This window comes from Melozone crissalis, unplaced genomic scaffold (assembly GCF_028551555.1).
Source record: "Melozone crissalis strain CALT ecotype California unplaced genomic scaffold, PUWL_Pcris_2 ptg000029l_1, whole genome shotgun sequence".
Classification (NCBI taxonomy): Eukaryota; Metazoa; Chordata; class Aves; order Passeriformes; family Passerellidae; genus Melozone; species Melozone crissalis.
This window is the reverse complement of record NW_026535807.1, coordinates 4422375-4440482: the sequence shown is the minus strand read 5'-3', so window position 1 is coordinate 4440482 and position 18108 is coordinate 4422375. Positions and strand designations below refer to the sequence as shown.

Genomic DNA, 18108 nt, shown 5'->3' with positions numbered 1-18108 from the left:
TAATATAGGCTTAATTAGATAGGGATGGGTGTATTTGAATATTCCTTCTTCCTGTGGTGAAGAATTGTGGCAACAGCTGCTCTTCCATGTCAGGTATATGTTTCCTCCTATTAATATGGTTGGAAAACCACAAAATAAGTAAGTTTCCTCCTAAAGCCATATTAGTAACATATTTAGTTTGCCCTTCCCTGGTTTGCTGTATGATTCAGGACCATTCTGAAGGTTGGGTTGCACAGACATCTTATCTTAGGGTCACTGGCATGGGGGAATGATGGAATATTTTAAAGCTGAGGAATGGTGCCAAAAAGGATTACAGGTCATGCAGATGCAAAGGATCTGAGTTCAGCTAGACCCAGCCTTCATGGCATGAAAATCTCTGTGGGCTAAACCCTTAGGTGATTTCCCTCTTATTTCTCCTTAAACATCATTAAGTGACAGTGCCTGAAACACTTCCTAGGGCAGAGCATTGACTAATCATCCTTGCTTGGAAAATATCTCCCTAGCATTCAAGCTGTGTTCCATTCTTTTCCCCAAACGAGCACAAGGGCAGGTGTCCCACTGTGAAAGTGGAAAGTTATAGAATGGGTTAGTAATTCCAAGTGGAGTAAAGAAGTCAGCACTGCAGATTCTTCAAAACTTGGTATTTCTGGAATAATTTCTTTCCTCTGGTCTTGGTGGTACTGCTTACTTTTGCTTTTCTTCACAGTAAAGGGTCACATTTTGTTCCCTTATGTGGTTTTCCTTTAAATCAAATTACCCTTAAAGACACCCAAGGCAATTGCCATTTCAGTTAGGATCTAAGTATGTTTGATGGATATCTTATTTATAATAGGCAGTGTCAGTGGTGCTGGGACAAGGGCTTGATTCTGCTTTAGCTTTTATGACAATGCTAATAAAGTTCCCTGTTTCCCAGATAACATGTAACAGCCCCGTTACTGCAGTGCAAAATTATGGTTAAGACTCAGCTGGTGGTTATTGTCCTGTAAATGTTCAGCATATTTCAGTGGTGCATTAGCACAAAGTTGCTATGAGGAGTGACTGGTGATTTCTGCCATGGCCAGAAATCTGTCACACTAAATGCTCAGTGCAGATACAGGTGAAATGTTTCTGTCCCTGAAAACTTGAGGTCTACGCAGGCAGCTGAACTGTGGTGATTTTACAGGTGATAAGCTGCAATGTGGACACAGATTTATTTTTTCTGAAGAACACAAAAGCAGCTCAGGTAAAGTCAGGTACAAAACTGTGCTCATTTGAGTGCTAAATTGATAATGAAAAGTCTATTTTTTCTCCACTTTTAAATAGTGTCAGGTATAGCCTTTATCCTCTCTATTGCATAAAATTCCTTGCTTCATTTTCTGATGTCATCAGGGAAAGAACTATGTTGATTCACCTTCTAGGTGCCTTTCCAGCTGTGTATGGTGTATATTTTTAATTCCTTTAGGTTCAGTTTGAATTGTTCATAGAACACTTACGTAATTTCAGTGAAGGTTCTAATGTTCTCCCAAGAGAAGGTGAATTTGTGAGGGTTGTTGTTATGCTCCTTTTCAAACAGCCTTTCCCAAAATTTCAAGGAAGGAAAACCACAAAATTGCACTAAAATGGCAAAAAACACCTATATAAAATGTTGCTTTCTTGTGAAAATAAGCAAAAACACTGTAAGTACCTTGGAACTCGGAGCAGTCTATAGAGCTCTGTGATTTTTGGGAACAGGCTAGCCCAGCACAATTATCCTCTCTGTCTGGAGCTCACAGAACCCCTGTCAGTAATTTTTCCTCCAGAGGGATTTATTCTTTGCAGCATTAGTGAACGCAGTCAAACCCCAACACATCAGCAGAGAGCCCTGTCTCTAAATCTAGGTGCTTGCTGCTCCCTGAAAGCCAAAGGGAGTTTTGCCATCCTCTTTGATGAAAGTAGGAACAAGCCCTTTATTTGCAACTTAAAGCAAGCAGGTTAGAATTATGAAGAATGATTATTTAAAATAGCAATGATGTAATATCAGTGTCAATTCCATTATTTTAACAGATGTAAATTTGCTCTGCTCTTGAACTCTGGTGAATTTTAATGGCAATATTAAAGAGATACTATTAAGACTACTTAAAAGAACTATTTGTAAAAAGTGTCTCCAGTTAGGGGGGGGAAAAAGTTTAAATTGCTTTTTTATTCAGTCTGCACAATTATTTATTGAAGGGTTTTGTATATTACAAATTAATATGCATTAGAAGCTGAAAAGATCACACAATAATTCCAGTAGTCATTGAATATGGTAGAACTTGCACTGTTTAGACAAAGCAAATAGAGTCTTTATCCAGCTGGAGTTTAGGCAGCCTTCACCATAGTGAAAATAAGGAATTTATAATGTACATTATGGGCAATGTAGATGAAGAAAGCAGTTTAAAATCAGCTGCTTAAATAACTGTAATGTAAATTTACATACATTCCAAGGCAAGAGCCATGCCAACAACTCCAGGATCGTACCTGGCTAATGGTGACTGCTGTCTCTGCCCTGGCAGTCCAAGGGAATCCTGGATTTGGAATTAATTACAAGATTCAGATCTAATTTTTAACAAAATTCCAGTGGGGACACTGATGGGAGAAGGAGGGCAGAGTGACCAGTCCTGGAGTGAGACACTTAAAATTTATGTACAAAGTTGTGAGCATCTGCCTCTAAAATGTTTATTTTCAGGAGTGAATTAGTTTTACAATCAATTCTAGGGCTTCAGTTCAGAGCTGATAAAATGAAATGTAATATTTTGAACAGGTTGGTATTGCACAAACAAGGTTATCACAGGCCAGAAATGTAGGTGTTGCCACTTTTTATTTTTTAAGAGTGATAAAGCAACAGAAGATGAGACAGAAAATCAGGGAAAGCCAGATTCTAACAATTCAGTACTGGCATTTTTATGAAGGACTCATTTCTCTCATTAAAGTCAGTGTCAGTCCTTTGTGATTTTTACCTCATCTACAGCTATTAATTTTGGGTGCTAAATTTATTTCTGTTTATTTCTTGGCTATATGCAGAGTTCATTAAGAAGTGCTGGGCACTGGAAACTGCAGTCAAGGGTCTCAGCTACCTATAAAGCTGGATATTTAGAACATCTAAGTATTACATATACCTAAAGCAATCACACTTCTAAGTAATTGCTTCACCCCCACTCCTATTAATCACCTTCATGGAGCAAATAGGCTGCTTTGGAGGTTAAGTGCTGAAAAGGATTTGAGAACCTCAAGTGAAAAGTAAAAATTTGTCAGGTTTTTTTACCTCATAAGGGAAAACAAGGTGCCTGAGCAAAGCTGGACTTTGTGAATCATTTGACCTCACAACTGTTTCTTCTGAGTAAAGTCTGGGAATGCATTCTTGGAAGAATTCAGATTTGATCCTAGAGGAAATATCTCTTTCCATTAGTTTTTATTTCCTTTTCTTGCTGCACACAAACTTGACTATTACAGAGGGCAGATCCATCAAACTTTCTCTGATTTTCCTTTGGGAGGTGAATCAGGCTTCATCTTCAAGTGACAGTCTTTCAGTTGTGCAAAAAAAAAAAAGTCTTTAATTCTGTAAAAGCCACCTAGCTGAGAACTCCAGGCTGACCTAGAGGGGCAGGAGGGAAGCTGCAGGGGAAATTTGACTGCAGCATCTGTGTAAACTCACAGACAGACAGATTTAGACATCACTGCATGTAAACACAATCTCCAAGGGTGGAAAGAGCTGTTTTCTGTCAATGGAGGCACACCTCGGCTAACATTTTTTTTTTAAATTTCTCTGAATATAACAAGATTTTCTATATTATGCAACAAACCATGTTGATCAGCTGCTCAAGGTGCATCTCCTTGGCCACCAGGTCACCCTGGCTGTGACAGGACTGACCCAGAGCAGAGGGGTCAGTGCAGTCTCTTTGCGTCACAGCTGACCCAAGCAGCTCCAGCTCAGCACAAACCTTTAAAGCAAAGCCTAATGCAGCCCAACAAGCAAAGCTTGGGAGAGTTTCCCTGCCAGAACTCAAACCCTGTGCTGCCAGTTTGCTTGTAACTTATTGGTATGGTCTACACAGCGCTCTTGAGATTAATAAATATATAATCCCATATCCCATTACCACGCAGCGTTTGAAACGTTTCCCATTAACAAAACACAGCACAAGCAGGTAAAAATATCAATGCATCTCATTAGTGGGGGGAGAATGGAAAATATGTATTATATAAATGCCAAGTTTTGGGCTCCTGGGAGAAGTTTAGGGGGGTGGGGTGGGGAATGTGTTTCTCCAGGTGGTCTCTAGTGGAAGGATAGAGTTTCTTGACTACACCAACAATTAGAAACAGTGCAACACTATAGCCAAGATGTGGCCTCTAATCAAAACCAAGGCATTCTTCATCTTCTATCAGAAGCAGACTCAGCAGCAGGCCTAAGCACAAGGATAACTTCAGGCATATGAGTAATTCTGGTGACTCTCCTCTTGAAATCTTGGCCTAAAGAATCATATCTGATGTTTTCGTTTTGTCAGCATGTGCATGGGTTGTTTTGGGTTGCACAGCAACCTGCAGTGTCCTGTGCTCTGATTTTCTTCAGCAGTAATAGAAAACTTGAGTGTGACAGGAATGAAGGTGGGGCTGAAGTATGGGAGGATTGAAGCCTTGGGAAAAATAATGCAGGAAAACTGTGTGTGATGAATCCATGCGCTGCAGACCCACGGCCTGAAAACCAAACAGACCAAACCGCTCAAATCTTTGAGTGGCAACATCTTTTTCTCTCATTTTATAGAAATGCTGGGGACTGAAATCAACGCTGCAAGATACTGGGAGAGGAACACTGGCATTATTAATTTCAGTGAGCAGCTTCTGTTCTCTAGGTCTTCACAGCTGATCCTCTGTTAAAACACCTAAGCCTGGGCATAGAAAAGCAGATGTTTAATTTGTGTTTTGGGTCTGGGAGGGACCTTGGTAGTTGCTGCACTCTGCCTGAAACATGAGGTTCAGATGGACCAAAGTCCTTTTATTCTTGTAAGGTTGAGCTCATGGCAGGGGTGGGAACAAGATGGTATTTTTAAGGTTGCTTCCATCCCAAAATATTCTGTGGCTCTAAGTAGATCAGCAGCTCTTACCTGCTTTTTTTACTTTTTAGGCTGAAACAATCAAACCCATAATTCAATGGGTGGGTTTTTCAGGGAAGCAGCTCCACTTGGTGTAGATTTAAAGGATATAATACACCTCTTCTTGGATAAACACAAGCAGGTAGTAAATCCTAACAGGTTTCCTACCATGGTTTAGGATACTTAGGCAAAACCCGGAGTACCAGTTTTTGCCTGGGATCTTTCTAACTCACTCTTAATGCGGTGTTTCTGGGAAGTTCTTCATAGGGGGAAAAAAAGAAAAACAGCCAAAGAAATTAGAAGCTTGGAATGGGAGGTCTGCTGGTTTTGTGCTCTCATAAATTGCCTGCAAAGCACACGTGGCTGCTGAAGGGCCGTGCTGGGGGGAGAATTCCCCTGGCCCAGCAGCACCACATCTTCCCGTTTGTCCATGTGCAGCTGGACAGTGGATCACATAACGCTGTCAGTGCCAGCTGCCCATCCATGGGGGCTCCAGAACTGTAAATAGAGCGGGCAAAAAGCCTCCCAGAGGCACAGCACTACCTGTGGGAGCAGGAATGCCTGAGCCAGCTGCCCAAGCCCTGTAGTCAAGGCCACAAGACAGGTGGCCATGCCTGGCCCAGGGCTCTGAGCTCGTCCCAGGCTCGTGCCTGGAGCCTGCATGTCTGGCTGGGTGGTTAAGGGGTCACTGGGGGTGGTTTGGGGGCTGAGGGGAGGCTGGGGAAGTGCTGTGCCCTGCAGACCTAAGGGCAGGCTCCTTGTAGGGTGCTCACCAAAACTGGGGCTCTCAAATGCCCATGCTGGCATTGCACTGAAAAATCATTCTGTGAGCAGAAGGGGAACATGGTGTGTGCACAGCTAAGATTCTACTGTTATTTGATTAACACTAGTTATTAGTTTAATTAGTTTATGTATCAACAGTTTAGCTGAGAAAAGTCTGGACTGTGTAATCAGGCTCTTGTACAATCCTTGCCCAGCTTTTCCAATACCTACACTCTATGTGATGTTGTGCTCACCCTCCCCATGTGTGATGTCCCATCCCACGGGGTGTCCTGAAGCTCCTGCCGTGCTTCCACCTTGTCCATCCTCCTCCCTGTCCCTAGGCAGCCCAGGCAATGCCTACCCAAGGGGATACAATAGGAAATGGGGGCATTACAGAGCCAGTAGGGATGTCTGGCTGTGAGAGGTGTGACCTTGAGAGACCACCCCTGTCAGGTTCAGCAGCAGGAGAACACGAGGAAGAAATTTTGGGCAGGCAGGATGAAGGTCAAGGGAAGATTAGGTTAGATGTGGCCCAAATGACACTGCCTAGGCACGTGCACCATTTGTTTTCCCAGAGCTGATGAAGATGCACATTTGTAGTCCAATCATCCATTGCTTGGTGTTCTGACAAGCTCTTGTTTTATGAAAATGTACAGAGATAAAAAAACCCCAACTTGGGAAAACTATGGCATTGTACATATAAATCTGTTTTATTCTGTGTGAAATTTAACTGTAATGATCTTAATGATTTATGTAAAGTGAAATATTGGGTTTTCCTTTTTCTTTCTCTTTTAGCCCTGGTCTCACACAGGCATATTAATGATTATTTGTCAAAGTCACACTGTTTGCTTACAAGGTACGAAGGCTTTTTAGACACTATAATGACAGCTTTTGATTCACTTGATAATATTTAGAATAAGCCATAAAAGCCAATCTCTGAACGAACAGACCGCTTTTATTGGCTTTTAGTGCTATTACTGCTATCATAAGTGGTAAATTGGCCTAATGCAAGTAATACTGCTGTGTCATACTGTAAAAACCACTGCTGAGATTTTATATTTTATTTATTTTTCTTGAAAAAATTTCAAGGCATGGGGACTGTACTATCCTTCTGCAAGTATTGGTGATTCCCTCCAAGGCAGAGCTGGGGAAGCTTCCACTGCTGTTTGGAGTTTCTGTGCTCAGTGGTTACCATTTCTGATGGAACAGGGCTGATCATAAAATTGGGGACCAAGAGTGTGAAGTGAATATCTTCCTAAAGCTCATGGGCTACTTATTTATTTAAATCATAAATAAACTAGGAAAAGAAAAAAAGGTTGCTTAGCTGGAAGCTGAATTGGATATAGTTCAAATATTTTATGCTAGATTTTATGTGCCTTGTTTTACAATAGCAATAGTATTTTTTTAAATAGTAAGCACTTAAAATATCTGCTGACAATAAATTTGGTCACCACGTCATCTAGCCAGAATGACTACCAGGTGCCATAATTGCTTTTTCCTATGATTCTCTTGGCTTTCTTCCCCTAATCTCATCATCTCTTAAATTGTTTTACCCACTCCTGGAGTAAGCATGGACTTCAGAGCTTCAAAATTAACCTACAACTTCTTTTCTTTCAATAAGGAAATTTGGGTTTTTTAGTATTTATAGATGAGGGAAACTGTTGAGAAAGTGAAACTGAAGAGACTTGAATTGATTTTTGAGTTTTCATTCTTTTATCTTCCCTCTTCTTCCTCTTTGCTCATGAGCTTTCATAGTAGATATATTTCAGTGGTTCTTGTTTGAGGGGGAAAAGTGTAGTGGGTTTTAAATTTAGTTAGAACTTGAATATTCTGATGGCAAATAAAACTTCATCATGGTATACTGTGTGGTTATTAAAAAACTAGTGACAGGGAAGTCTGAGTAATAATCAACAACTTAACTTGGATGCATGTTTGAATAATTATTCATATTCAATATGCTGTAGGAACAGGAAGAATCATATTCCAATTTAAATTCTGGCATCCAAGCATTTGTGGATACATGAAAGCATTTTGGCACAAGTTTTAGTTGCCATGGGCATGTAGCTAAACAAAATTTTTGGTGCTAGAAGGGTTTAACTTCTGTTTAAGACAACTATATTTGCAAAGATCACAAAGCAGAAAGTTCTCTAAATCTGATGTCTGAGTTTTCTTCAGTTGGAAGGTACTGATTTGACCTGTACCTTACTCTGAAGAACTCAAGTGGTTCTATTTACCCAAAATCTAGACTTCCTTTGAGTTGCAGGTGCAGTGATATAAGCAGAGAGAGTTCCTAGTTGCCTCTCTGCTGCAGTAGCATCTCCTTCCATTTGAAGCTGCTTGTAGACATATTTATATATAATTTTTATAGCAAGAAGAACATAATCTGTCAGTAATTAGTTCTCTCATGTCTCAACAATATCATGGCAATGTTTGTTTTTCTGTAGAGCACAGCAGTGAGTGGTGCATCTTCTTCTCTGTATCTGGAGCCCACTGATGTATTCAGGGAGAAGTTTTTCTTCCTGGGCATATTTCTGTGCTGTGTGTATTCATTTATATGTGAGAGAAGACAACATTATCATGTTTAACTGCTGCAATCATAAGCACATTAAGTAGACAGATAATAAACAATCCATCTGAATTTATGATTAAGTTAATTGTGTCTGTGTTTTTCTAATGTGTTTATTCAGATTAAAGACTGAAATTAGAATGAGACTATATAATCAAGAGACCCTAAGAGTCTGTTTGACTCCTATAAAATAAAAATTAATTTAGTTTAGGAGGGTAACAAAGATCTCTGCAACACTGAAATATCACTTAAGGGGCTAAGAGGCCTTGTGCAATTCTCTTCAAAGAGATGAATCTCAGGAGTAGTAGGAGTTATTAGGAACTCAGGTGACACTGGGGGCTTCAGCACCTCATTTTTGCATGTTCCCTTCTGTCCAGCAGACTCCCAGGTTCAACCCTCTGCACAGTGCTTGCAGAGGGTCAGGCACCTGGGACTCAAAAGGTGAGGGGATGGGGAGGAAACAAGGAATTAAAGTTGGATTGGATGTTGAATCTCAAAGATTTTCCACTTTTACTGATAGCTGAATACTTTCCCTGGCAGGATTAGAGCCCATCCCTTGACTCAGGTGTCCTTCCCTCTGTCTCTGGAGCAATGAGCTTTAAGGGGTCAGAGCAGACAGAGGCATTTGGGCATCTTCAAACCATGATATTGCACAGAGTGTCTGATATTTGGGGATGAGAGCCTTCTTCTGGAAGGAGTGAATCTGAGCACTCTCCTGTGTTCATGTGCCCTGAGCCCAGATCTGAAGTCCCAGATCCCATCACCAAGCTGTTCTGAGGAAGGGTTTGTGTCCAGGATTTTATTACTGATCATTTAGAGCAGTCACTTTTAATGTCTCTTTCCACTTGCACATAGTTCTAAATACTCATTTAAAAACAGATGGAAAATAATTCTGTTGAATCTCAGCTAACAGGAAATATTTAAACTAATTTCACTTCTGATCTTGTTCTCTATAATATCTTTCAAGAGCAATAGACCACCAGCCTGCCCAATATTTAGCCCATCCACACAGCACTTTGTCTTGAGTACTTACAAGCAGTTGTATTTTAGAGAATGGTTAGAAATCTTCAGTCAGATGAGGGCAGGGCTATTTTTTTTCATAATCGAATTATATTTAATGTGAAGATTTCATTGAGCTGCTCCAACAATAAGGATTTTTCTACACCTCTGTATGACTGTGGCTGTCAGTTTGGCTCCACATCCCAGTGTGTAATCTCCCAGGCCTATAAAACACTTCCTGAAAACTGGCTGCAAATAATCTATGATTATTCTGCCTTCTAACTCAAATCAGGCCTGCATAGTTTTTGTTGTGATGGGCTTGCACTGTCTCAGATCTAGCTGACCAGTTTGGCATTGACCCTTTCCTCTATGAACCGAGGTGGTAAAATGAGCCCTGGCTTTGTTTCTCCTGCTGCAATGATGCCCTGAGATGATTAGTGCTATCTATTCTTAACCATATTGGGACAAATCAGATTTTTTGCAAGCCTGTGCAGCTCTGTTGCTTTAATGGAATTATTCATCTCTTTGACACTGACCCTTAGGCTAAGATTTTCCATGCACCAGTTTGCCATCTTAAGTAGCAAGTGCTGTGGAGGCCCTTGGATATGTGGGCTCTGCTTTAATGTTTATGAGATATGCAACAACTAAAGAGTGTCGTTAGTGTTATTTCATGTTTTGTTCTACTGACACAATAATGGGCAAAATTCTGAATATTTTGCCCAAGTACAGCAAAGAATAGAGTTGGTCTGGAAAACTTCCAGTAGTGAATGAAGCAATACATTCAGGTATTCCCCAGCACTGGCAGTTGAATGAAAGAAACTTTTCCTTTGTAGAATAAATTTACTTCAGGTAATCAAACCTAGATAACTATTATAAAAATATACATGAATGTTTATCCAGGATATCCACACAGAGGAGCATGACTTTAAACCTTTAAGACTTTAAAACTATCACCCAGAGAAATACCCTTGTCTTTACTGTACATCCAAAGTCTTACAGCTTCAGGGATCTTCCAGCTCAAAGGTCAAGGACCCCTCAGTTTATAATATTGTAATTAGGAGTGGTGAGCTGGGACCATGGCAGATTTCATATACTCCCTCTCCATTGGAAGAGTCTTTAAATCTGCTGTTTTACAACTTAAAGGAAGGGTTGTCTTCATTAATTCATTTGGTCATAGTCCTGAAGCTGACAAGGCATCTTCCAGGAATTTGAGCCCCCTGGGATCCTTGTCATCAGTTTTTAAATGTGCTCTTTTTTTGTGTGTGTGGTGTTCTTATCTGGAACCCGTCTGCTTGGATTAGAACATTCATCTGAGAAGTATTTGGCATTTTCTGTTACATGAAACTGAGAAGCCTTTCTTTGCTATCAGTCTTCTATAAAGCTTTTCAATGCAATGACTTAATTCAGGCTGAAAGAAGAGAGTGAAAAAAGCTTCTGGACCCAAGTCAGCAAAATTCAGGAAACAAGTGTCCAAGCTTGTATGTAAAATTGCATTCAGTGACTTGTGAAATTTTAGGAAGAAATTCTAAAAATGTCATTTAACTCCCTAAATGAAGGGATGCAAGTCAGATCAAAACACTCTGCTGAGAATAGTCTCAGCAAAAGTAAAAGCCTTGTACTTTTACTCCAGTCCTCCCAAACCAGGGATAAAACTGGAAGGTTGTAAAAACTGGGAAATTCCCTGGGTGTCTCCAGGACAATTCTCCTTCTGCAATACCAGTCTTGTGGCATTGTGTCCTTCCCGCTTTATTAATGCTTGTAAAAGTCTCTTCAAGCCCCTGGGTAAATGGGAGAGAGGTGTTTTTGGAAAAAGGCAATTTTGAGTGCTGCCATATAGAAAGGTTTTCCCTTTATCCCAGGACCAGGCTGTGGGAAGTTTTGGTGAATTCAGGAGTATTCTGCTCCTGTGTTGGGATGTACCACAAAGAAATGTGGCCCAGTCTCACCCAATGGGACTAATACTGGAATAAGGTATTATTGTAATAATGCCACTACAGCCAGGTCTATGATATAAGTAAATCTCTCTTTTCATATGAAATGTAGTCCTTTTAAGGGGTGAAATATAATCCTGAACAGAGGCTCTATTTACCACTTAAGCCCTATTTTATGGTTTAAGTGCTGACCTTGCACTGACCCTCAGTACTGGGCTGAATTTCACCCTGCAGCAAAAAATCTGCTGGCTGGAGCAGTGGATTAAAGAAATTGGGGCTAGACTTTTTACTATTTGCAAGACAATGAAAACAGGCTTATTTTAGACAAAAATGTTTCTGATTTATGAGAATTTTAGTGCAAAAAGGGGCTATTTTGGAGAAAGTCTTGAGATTAGACTTTCAGTTATATTTTTGGCAAGAGAGCAAGGAAGCCATTTCATTAACTTTTCACTGGAAGTTATATATGGAGGGCATTTGTGTACACAGCTGGGCAGCATAAAACAGGAGGGCTTTGTGTGAAAATATCCTGAAATGAAATTTCATTTCTGTGTGACTTGGATCTGCGTTCCTGGGCTGCCGTGGCCAGTTTGGGATGAAACCATGGGAGGGCAGTGTGAGGCCCTCAAACGTTTTTTTTTTTTCCCCCTTGTGTTTGCAATGGATGCAGAAATAGTGAACAGACCACTGTGGTCCCTGTGCAAAATCAGTGTCACCTTTTATAGCTTTATGTCCGTCAGATAAGCTCCTGCCTGCTCCCACGTTCCCATCTGGCTGCAATCACCGAGTGATACCGAGAGATTTGTTTGCAAGGAGCTCCAAAAGCCACATGCTGAGGCTGGTGTGAATTTAGCTCTGTTTTGACTTCCCTCCTTTCCCAGCAGACGGCTGCTGATCTGGTCCTAAATCACTGCCATGGTGCAAGGAGCCACGGACTCCTATGGAAAAAGCAGGGCTGTGCTGTTTTGGGTGAGGTGGGACCATCCCAGAGTCATTCCTGGAGTGCTGCTCATCCTTGAGTGCTGCCTGTCTAAAGGCATGCCTTGTGTAGCTTCCAGATCTTACAGGACCCTCTAATGTTGGTTTAGGGGCCCAGAGATTCTTGTTTGGGGTGTGAAGATCTGCTTGTTGCTCATTGAATCATAGAATGGTTTGGGTTGGAAGGGACCTCTAAGGTGATCCAGTTCCATCCCCTGCCATGGGCAGGGACATATGTCACTATCCCAGATTGCTCCAAGCTCCATAAAACCCAGCCTTGGACACTTCCAGGGAAGGGGCTGCCACAGCTGCTCTGGGCACACTGTGCCGCGGCCTCACCACCCTCGCGGGGAAGAATTTCTTCCTAACATCTAATTTCAATCTCTCCTTTTTATTTTATTTTATTTTTAATTTTTAAAAAACTTCCCACTTTTTCTGTCACTCTCTCTCCATGGAATATTATGAGTGCATCAAGCAGGTGGGGATGCAAGGCCTTGCAGAGGACATTTCTCAAATATTATCTTCAAGTTATATTGGCTGTTCTTTATTTATATGTGTCATATTCTAGGCATTCATGTTATTTTGTGCATGTCAGGATAAAATGTGCATAAGTGGGGAGAGCACATGCACTGAGGATTCCTGCTCCAGTTTTCCATGGCAGATAAATTTTGAGGTGCCTCTTTGCTAATGAACCCATGTTTCACTCTGCCCTGATGTTTTGTAGGCACTGACTTGGGGATCTCTGTATCTCCATCCAAAACCAACTCCCATCACCAGCAACTCCCCTTTTCCTCCCATGGGAAGAAGAAAGCACCAATATCCATCTCCCCTCCTACAGAAAATAGGAGTCATTGTCTGGTTTTGCTGCTATATCCCAGGCTTTCCTTGGGTTGGTTCACATCAGTGTTGAGGTCACAGCTGCCTTTTCTCTGTGCTCATTCATTCAGATTCTGCTTGATTTGCATGTGATGGTCTGATGCATACCCTCCAGATGCAGGGTTTCTCATCTGTTGTGTGATCTTTAGAAATAAATAGTCCTGAAGAATATTCCATACTATCAGAAAACATTTCTGGTGTATATATTCCTTACCCTGAGACATCTTGGAATAGGACTGTAAACATTTCACCATCCTTGCTCTCACTTTCATCCCTGGAAGTCTTTCATGCTATCCACATCTAGACTTCAATGCTAAATGCCTCAAGAGATAGAGATGTTTTGGGACTTTTTAAAGTCTAAGCTAACCTAGAAAACACATTTAACACTCTTCTCCCCGATTTACATTTTGATTACTATTTAATTATGATTCTACATTCTGCAGGTACTGTAGAGGACCCTTCACCAGTAAAAGGCTTGTAGTACAAGGAAAAAAAGAAAAGGAAAGGATAAATTTGTCATTGTCCTTTAAAAAAATACAGACCAAGGCCATAATTATGACTTCCCAGACTGTGCTGACTTGTGCAGCATTTTTGTCCCTGTGTCATCTTTAACTGCCATCAGTTTCTTGGTGCACCCCTGGCAGGGGTGTGAGGGCACATCTGTGAGGGAAAATGACTTATTTAGAGGCAGATCTGAACTGTTTGTATTCTTCCTGCTGATAAGATACAAGCCTAGGTGTCCAGCCTACTGTTTTTCTGTAATACTTCTGACAAGACTGGTTTGGTTTCTGTTTTGCTTTGGGGAAGTTCTCCCTCAGAACAAGGCTTTGATTTCTGCTCTTAGAGAGTTCATGACAGAAGTAAATTATCTTGTTCCAAGAAAAAGTAGAAGATAAATAACTGGCAGCCAGATCAAAATCCCTCTGCCCTGATTAAACAGTTTCTAATGCTGAAAGACGACAAAAATGTATAGATACCTTATTTTGCCATTGACCCACTGTACAACCAGTCCATGAGCTTTAACTTTGCAAAGCATTAGGAAAAACTGAAGTCTAGGAAAGACAGTAAAACCACAGCCTAGTTGTTTATTTCTGATACTATGTGGTTCATGATTGTTTCTTTTAGAAGGAACAAATAATCAATACAAAACCATGAATAAAAATAACTTTTCTTTAACACTGGATGCTAAAAGAACATATAGTCTTCTTACTGTGCCTGATGGAAACAGTACAAGTCTGTTCTCCACAATTCTTTGTTTATTGGAATGCCTGAAATCTATACATGAGGTATTTTTAAAACATTTAAACATAGAAGTTAAGCTTCTGCTCCAGACAATTTGTTTCACCATATTCTAAAATCCCAGTGCATACCACAGAAGTGCTTGAAGCAAAGAAACAACGACAATTTTTTTTAAAAACAAACTTCAATTTAAGATAAAATAATTTCCATATTCTTATTTCAAGGAAAACTTGCTTTCCTCATGAGACATGTTCAGTTATTGACTCAACTGCTGCAGGAGATGTTCAAGGCCCAAATCTGCTTGGTGGCACTTTGGAAAGGAGAAGTGCCAATAGTCAACACTTGGCTCTTTCTGAGAGATTGCAGCTCTTCCAAGCACAGAACAATCGAAATGTTGCTAATGATACTGAAATTCTGCATAGAGTCTCTGCATAGGAACTGGAGGAATCAAACCTTGTGAAGTAGCCTAGCTAAGTGAAATGAGCTCAGGTAGCGTGCAGCTGTGAGGGATGCACCTGGCTCCTGGAGGAGCTCTGGACCAGAGGTTAAATCACAATATGGGACTCTGAGGGCCCTGCCATCACTCTTACCCTGTTCAGAGACGTGGTAAAATCCTTTGGACTTTTACATCCCTTTGTAGAGTTACAGATCTCTTGTGTTTTACTCTCTAGTGATGGAATAAATACTCAGTTCAGTTGCATGTTTGCTGTTTGCTCACTCAGATTTATCTCTCTCTGGGACACTCAAACTGCAAAGTTTCTGCTTGCTGAGTTGTTGTTGAAGTTAACTGGCCCCTTGCAAGCAGAGGACTTTGCATGTCCAGCCAAGCCAAGTCTGCAGGCTGGTCAGTGAGCCCTGCGGTCACTGAGCCCTGCTGCAGTGGGAGCTTTTCATTCTGTGCAAGTGCTGCAAAAACATGGAAGGCTGCAAGGCAGGGGCATTAATTCAAGCCTGCTTTGCTGCAAACACTTTTGCAACTAAAAAATCTAATGTACATCCAATGACACGAGCTTAAAATAGTGATGCACATCTTACAGGTGACATAACAGTGGCTATAAATGTGCCTTTTGCCCAATACTCCCATAGTTGGCCTTTTCAAAATATGAGGTCACTTGTTGAGTCTTCCCAAAATTGTTTTTTTAGGATTAGAATGCAACTGTTCTCATTAAAAAGCATAATTTGCACCCAGCCATGGACATTTAAATTTTATCTTGTGCATCTTGAAAGCTTGCTCTTGGAACTTCTATTTAATTCAAATCCTACTTGCCTGCAATAAAGGGATTCTGCTATGACCAACAAATTTGCATGAAGATGTAATAAGCTATGTTCTAACTTAGCAAATCAAATTTTTTCAGCAAGAAATCTATCCTAAGAAGATTCCTTCTTTATGGGTAGAAACAATAAGGAAATCTTCGCAATTTTTTCTTTTTTCTTTTAAAAAGAGCTTAAAAACAGAACGTAGTATTTGAAGTACTGTATGTTGCAAATTAGGTACTTTACACCATTTCTTTTTCATCCTTTTAAACCTGAAAGGTTCCCATGCTTGGCTTTTATGACTTGTCTACATTTGAAGGTCTATGTTTCTGTACATACAAAGCGCTTATTCTAAGATAAGACACTGCCAAATCTGAAGATTCAGGGTTGATCTTTACTCATGTTTGAGAAAATAATTATTAATAATAACTAATAATATTAATCTAATTCAGTAACAGTTTTAGTTACTAAAAACTTGTCATCAGAAGTAAGATGATCATCCATACTTATAGGTCAGGTCAAATGAAACTTTCCCAGGAATGCAAGGACATTAGAAAAATGAGATTTAAGGTTACTTCAAAATTTGATAATTTAGGCCTTTCTGTACAAAAGAAATTGTCTGTGCATATTGAGCAGAAGTCAAGCTATGGAATTTTTATGGTAGAAATTTCAGGCCCTATTCAAGCCCATAGGCTATTTTCTGCCTTTTTTTTGTAAGAAAAAGAGAAATGTCTGAACACAAACCAGTAACTAATAACTCAAAGTAACTTACCTTTTTTCAGCCAAGAAATATTTTGCTTTTCATGTTCAAAACTTTCAGCTGCTTTGATTTTTACCTTGTCTGTCTTGTCCTCTGACATCTGTGGGAGAGAAAAGAATTTGAGGATGTCAAGTTCTTGTAAAGAAAGTTTGACAGAGAAAGATGTTCTCTGTTTAGGTTCCTGCCATAATAAATTGTGCATACTTACACAGACACTTTTTTCCCCTGCAGATTATTGATACTACATAATATCTGAGCCGTTGAATTTATGTTCTGTCCCTAAATGCTTTATCAATATTACATGGTTGCTGTTTGCAGAGGGATGCTTTTGTAATGTAACTATAAATTACATTATGAAATAAATTATAAGCTCAAAGCATGGTGGTAATAGATAAACACATAACGCACAGAATAGGTACAGTCAGGCTGGGGAGGAGGCATCCAGGCTGCCTGTTCATTGTGGCTCAAAGTTGCTGTAAAGCCCGCTGTCAGAGAGCTATAATTATATAAATAGTAATAAATATTTATAAAGGCGACTTGAACAAAGTGTACCCCCCAAACAATAAAACCTTTACTGCCACTTGCACCAATTTATTTGCTGCAGAATCCCGAACAAGTCCCGGTACCTGAGGGCATTACATGCCCAGCCCCTGCACTATGCCTTGTGCTAGGAATAAGATTAGGCAGCCTGGGCTTCTCCTAACTGCAGCCAGTGAAATAGAAGGCAGCAATCTCAAGCATTTCTGGTTTTACCTGTCTCTCCCACCCGGGCACAGAGCAGCAGGGTTCAGGCGCCGAGCAGAGCAGCCTTTGGCCGGATCCCTGGCTGGCTGTTGGTGTCCAGCATCCCCACACACAGCAAAGCGAAAGGATGAGCAGTGCACTCCCTGCCTGCCTGCTGTGTGGTGCCAGATTTGTCTGGCTGCCAGCATCAGCCAACTTACTGCTGAGGGTTTGGGGCTTTTTCTCTCTCTCTCCCCCCACCACCCTCGTTGTTGTTTGCATTCACTTCCAGAGCTGGGGAGGGAAGGAGGAGGGTAATGAGTATCCCAGCAGTATTGGAGCGATTTAAAGAAAAATATCGGAAGCTTTTCAAATAGGAAAAAATTGGCTTGGAAATGTTATTACTGCAGTTCATAACCCAGTGAATCTGTGAGAGGAGGAAGAAAATAGAAAGGGAACCAGGAAATTAATAGCAACAAATCAGATAAATGTGCCATGGTTTGGGCTAAATATAAGTTGAGATACTGAAGGATATAGAAATTAGACACTAAATATCTATTTTCAGCTGTCACTTTGGCAGAGGAATGGTCTCAGCCCGTGGGGAGCTGAGTGTTGTGACCCTCCCAGCTCAGCCCTTCCCTCTGGTTCCATGGGGCTGAGTGGTCCCTGATGGGGACAGCACAAGGCTGGGTGGGTTTGGCACCAACACAGGGCCAGGGGACCACCTCAGTGGGCTGTGCCACACCTGGAAGGCACCACAAAGTTCAGTTTGTTAGTTGGTTCAAAAAATTCTCTTGCCACAGTTACAAGCAATATTGCTCTACTGGTAGTAAGAGTAGGATGAAGCCTAAAGAGAACAAGATTTTTGGGTGCTTAGGCATTTAATCTTTTCATATAGGACAAAAAAAGTCGCTCTGCTTCCCAGAACTGAGTTTTGAAAGG

General features: G+C 40.7%; 1 protein-coding gene across 1 annotated transcript in view; it reads right to left on the bottom strand.

Moving 5' to 3' along the window:
* MDFIC2 (MyoD family inhibitor domain containing 2) overlaps positions 1–17404 on the bottom strand; it is a 42496-nt gene extending 25092 nt beyond the window's left edge. The window contains exons 1-2 of the mRNA XM_054281097.1: positions 17197–17404; positions 16456–16543 (exon numbers count right to left, since the gene is read on the bottom strand). Coding sequence (XP_054137072.1) covers positions 16456–16543 — 88 coding nt within the window. The 5' untranslated portion in view covers positions 17197–17404. The remainder of the gene's footprint in view (positions 1–16455; positions 16544–17196) is intronic.
* Between the last annotated feature and the right edge of the window lie 704 nt (positions 17405–18108).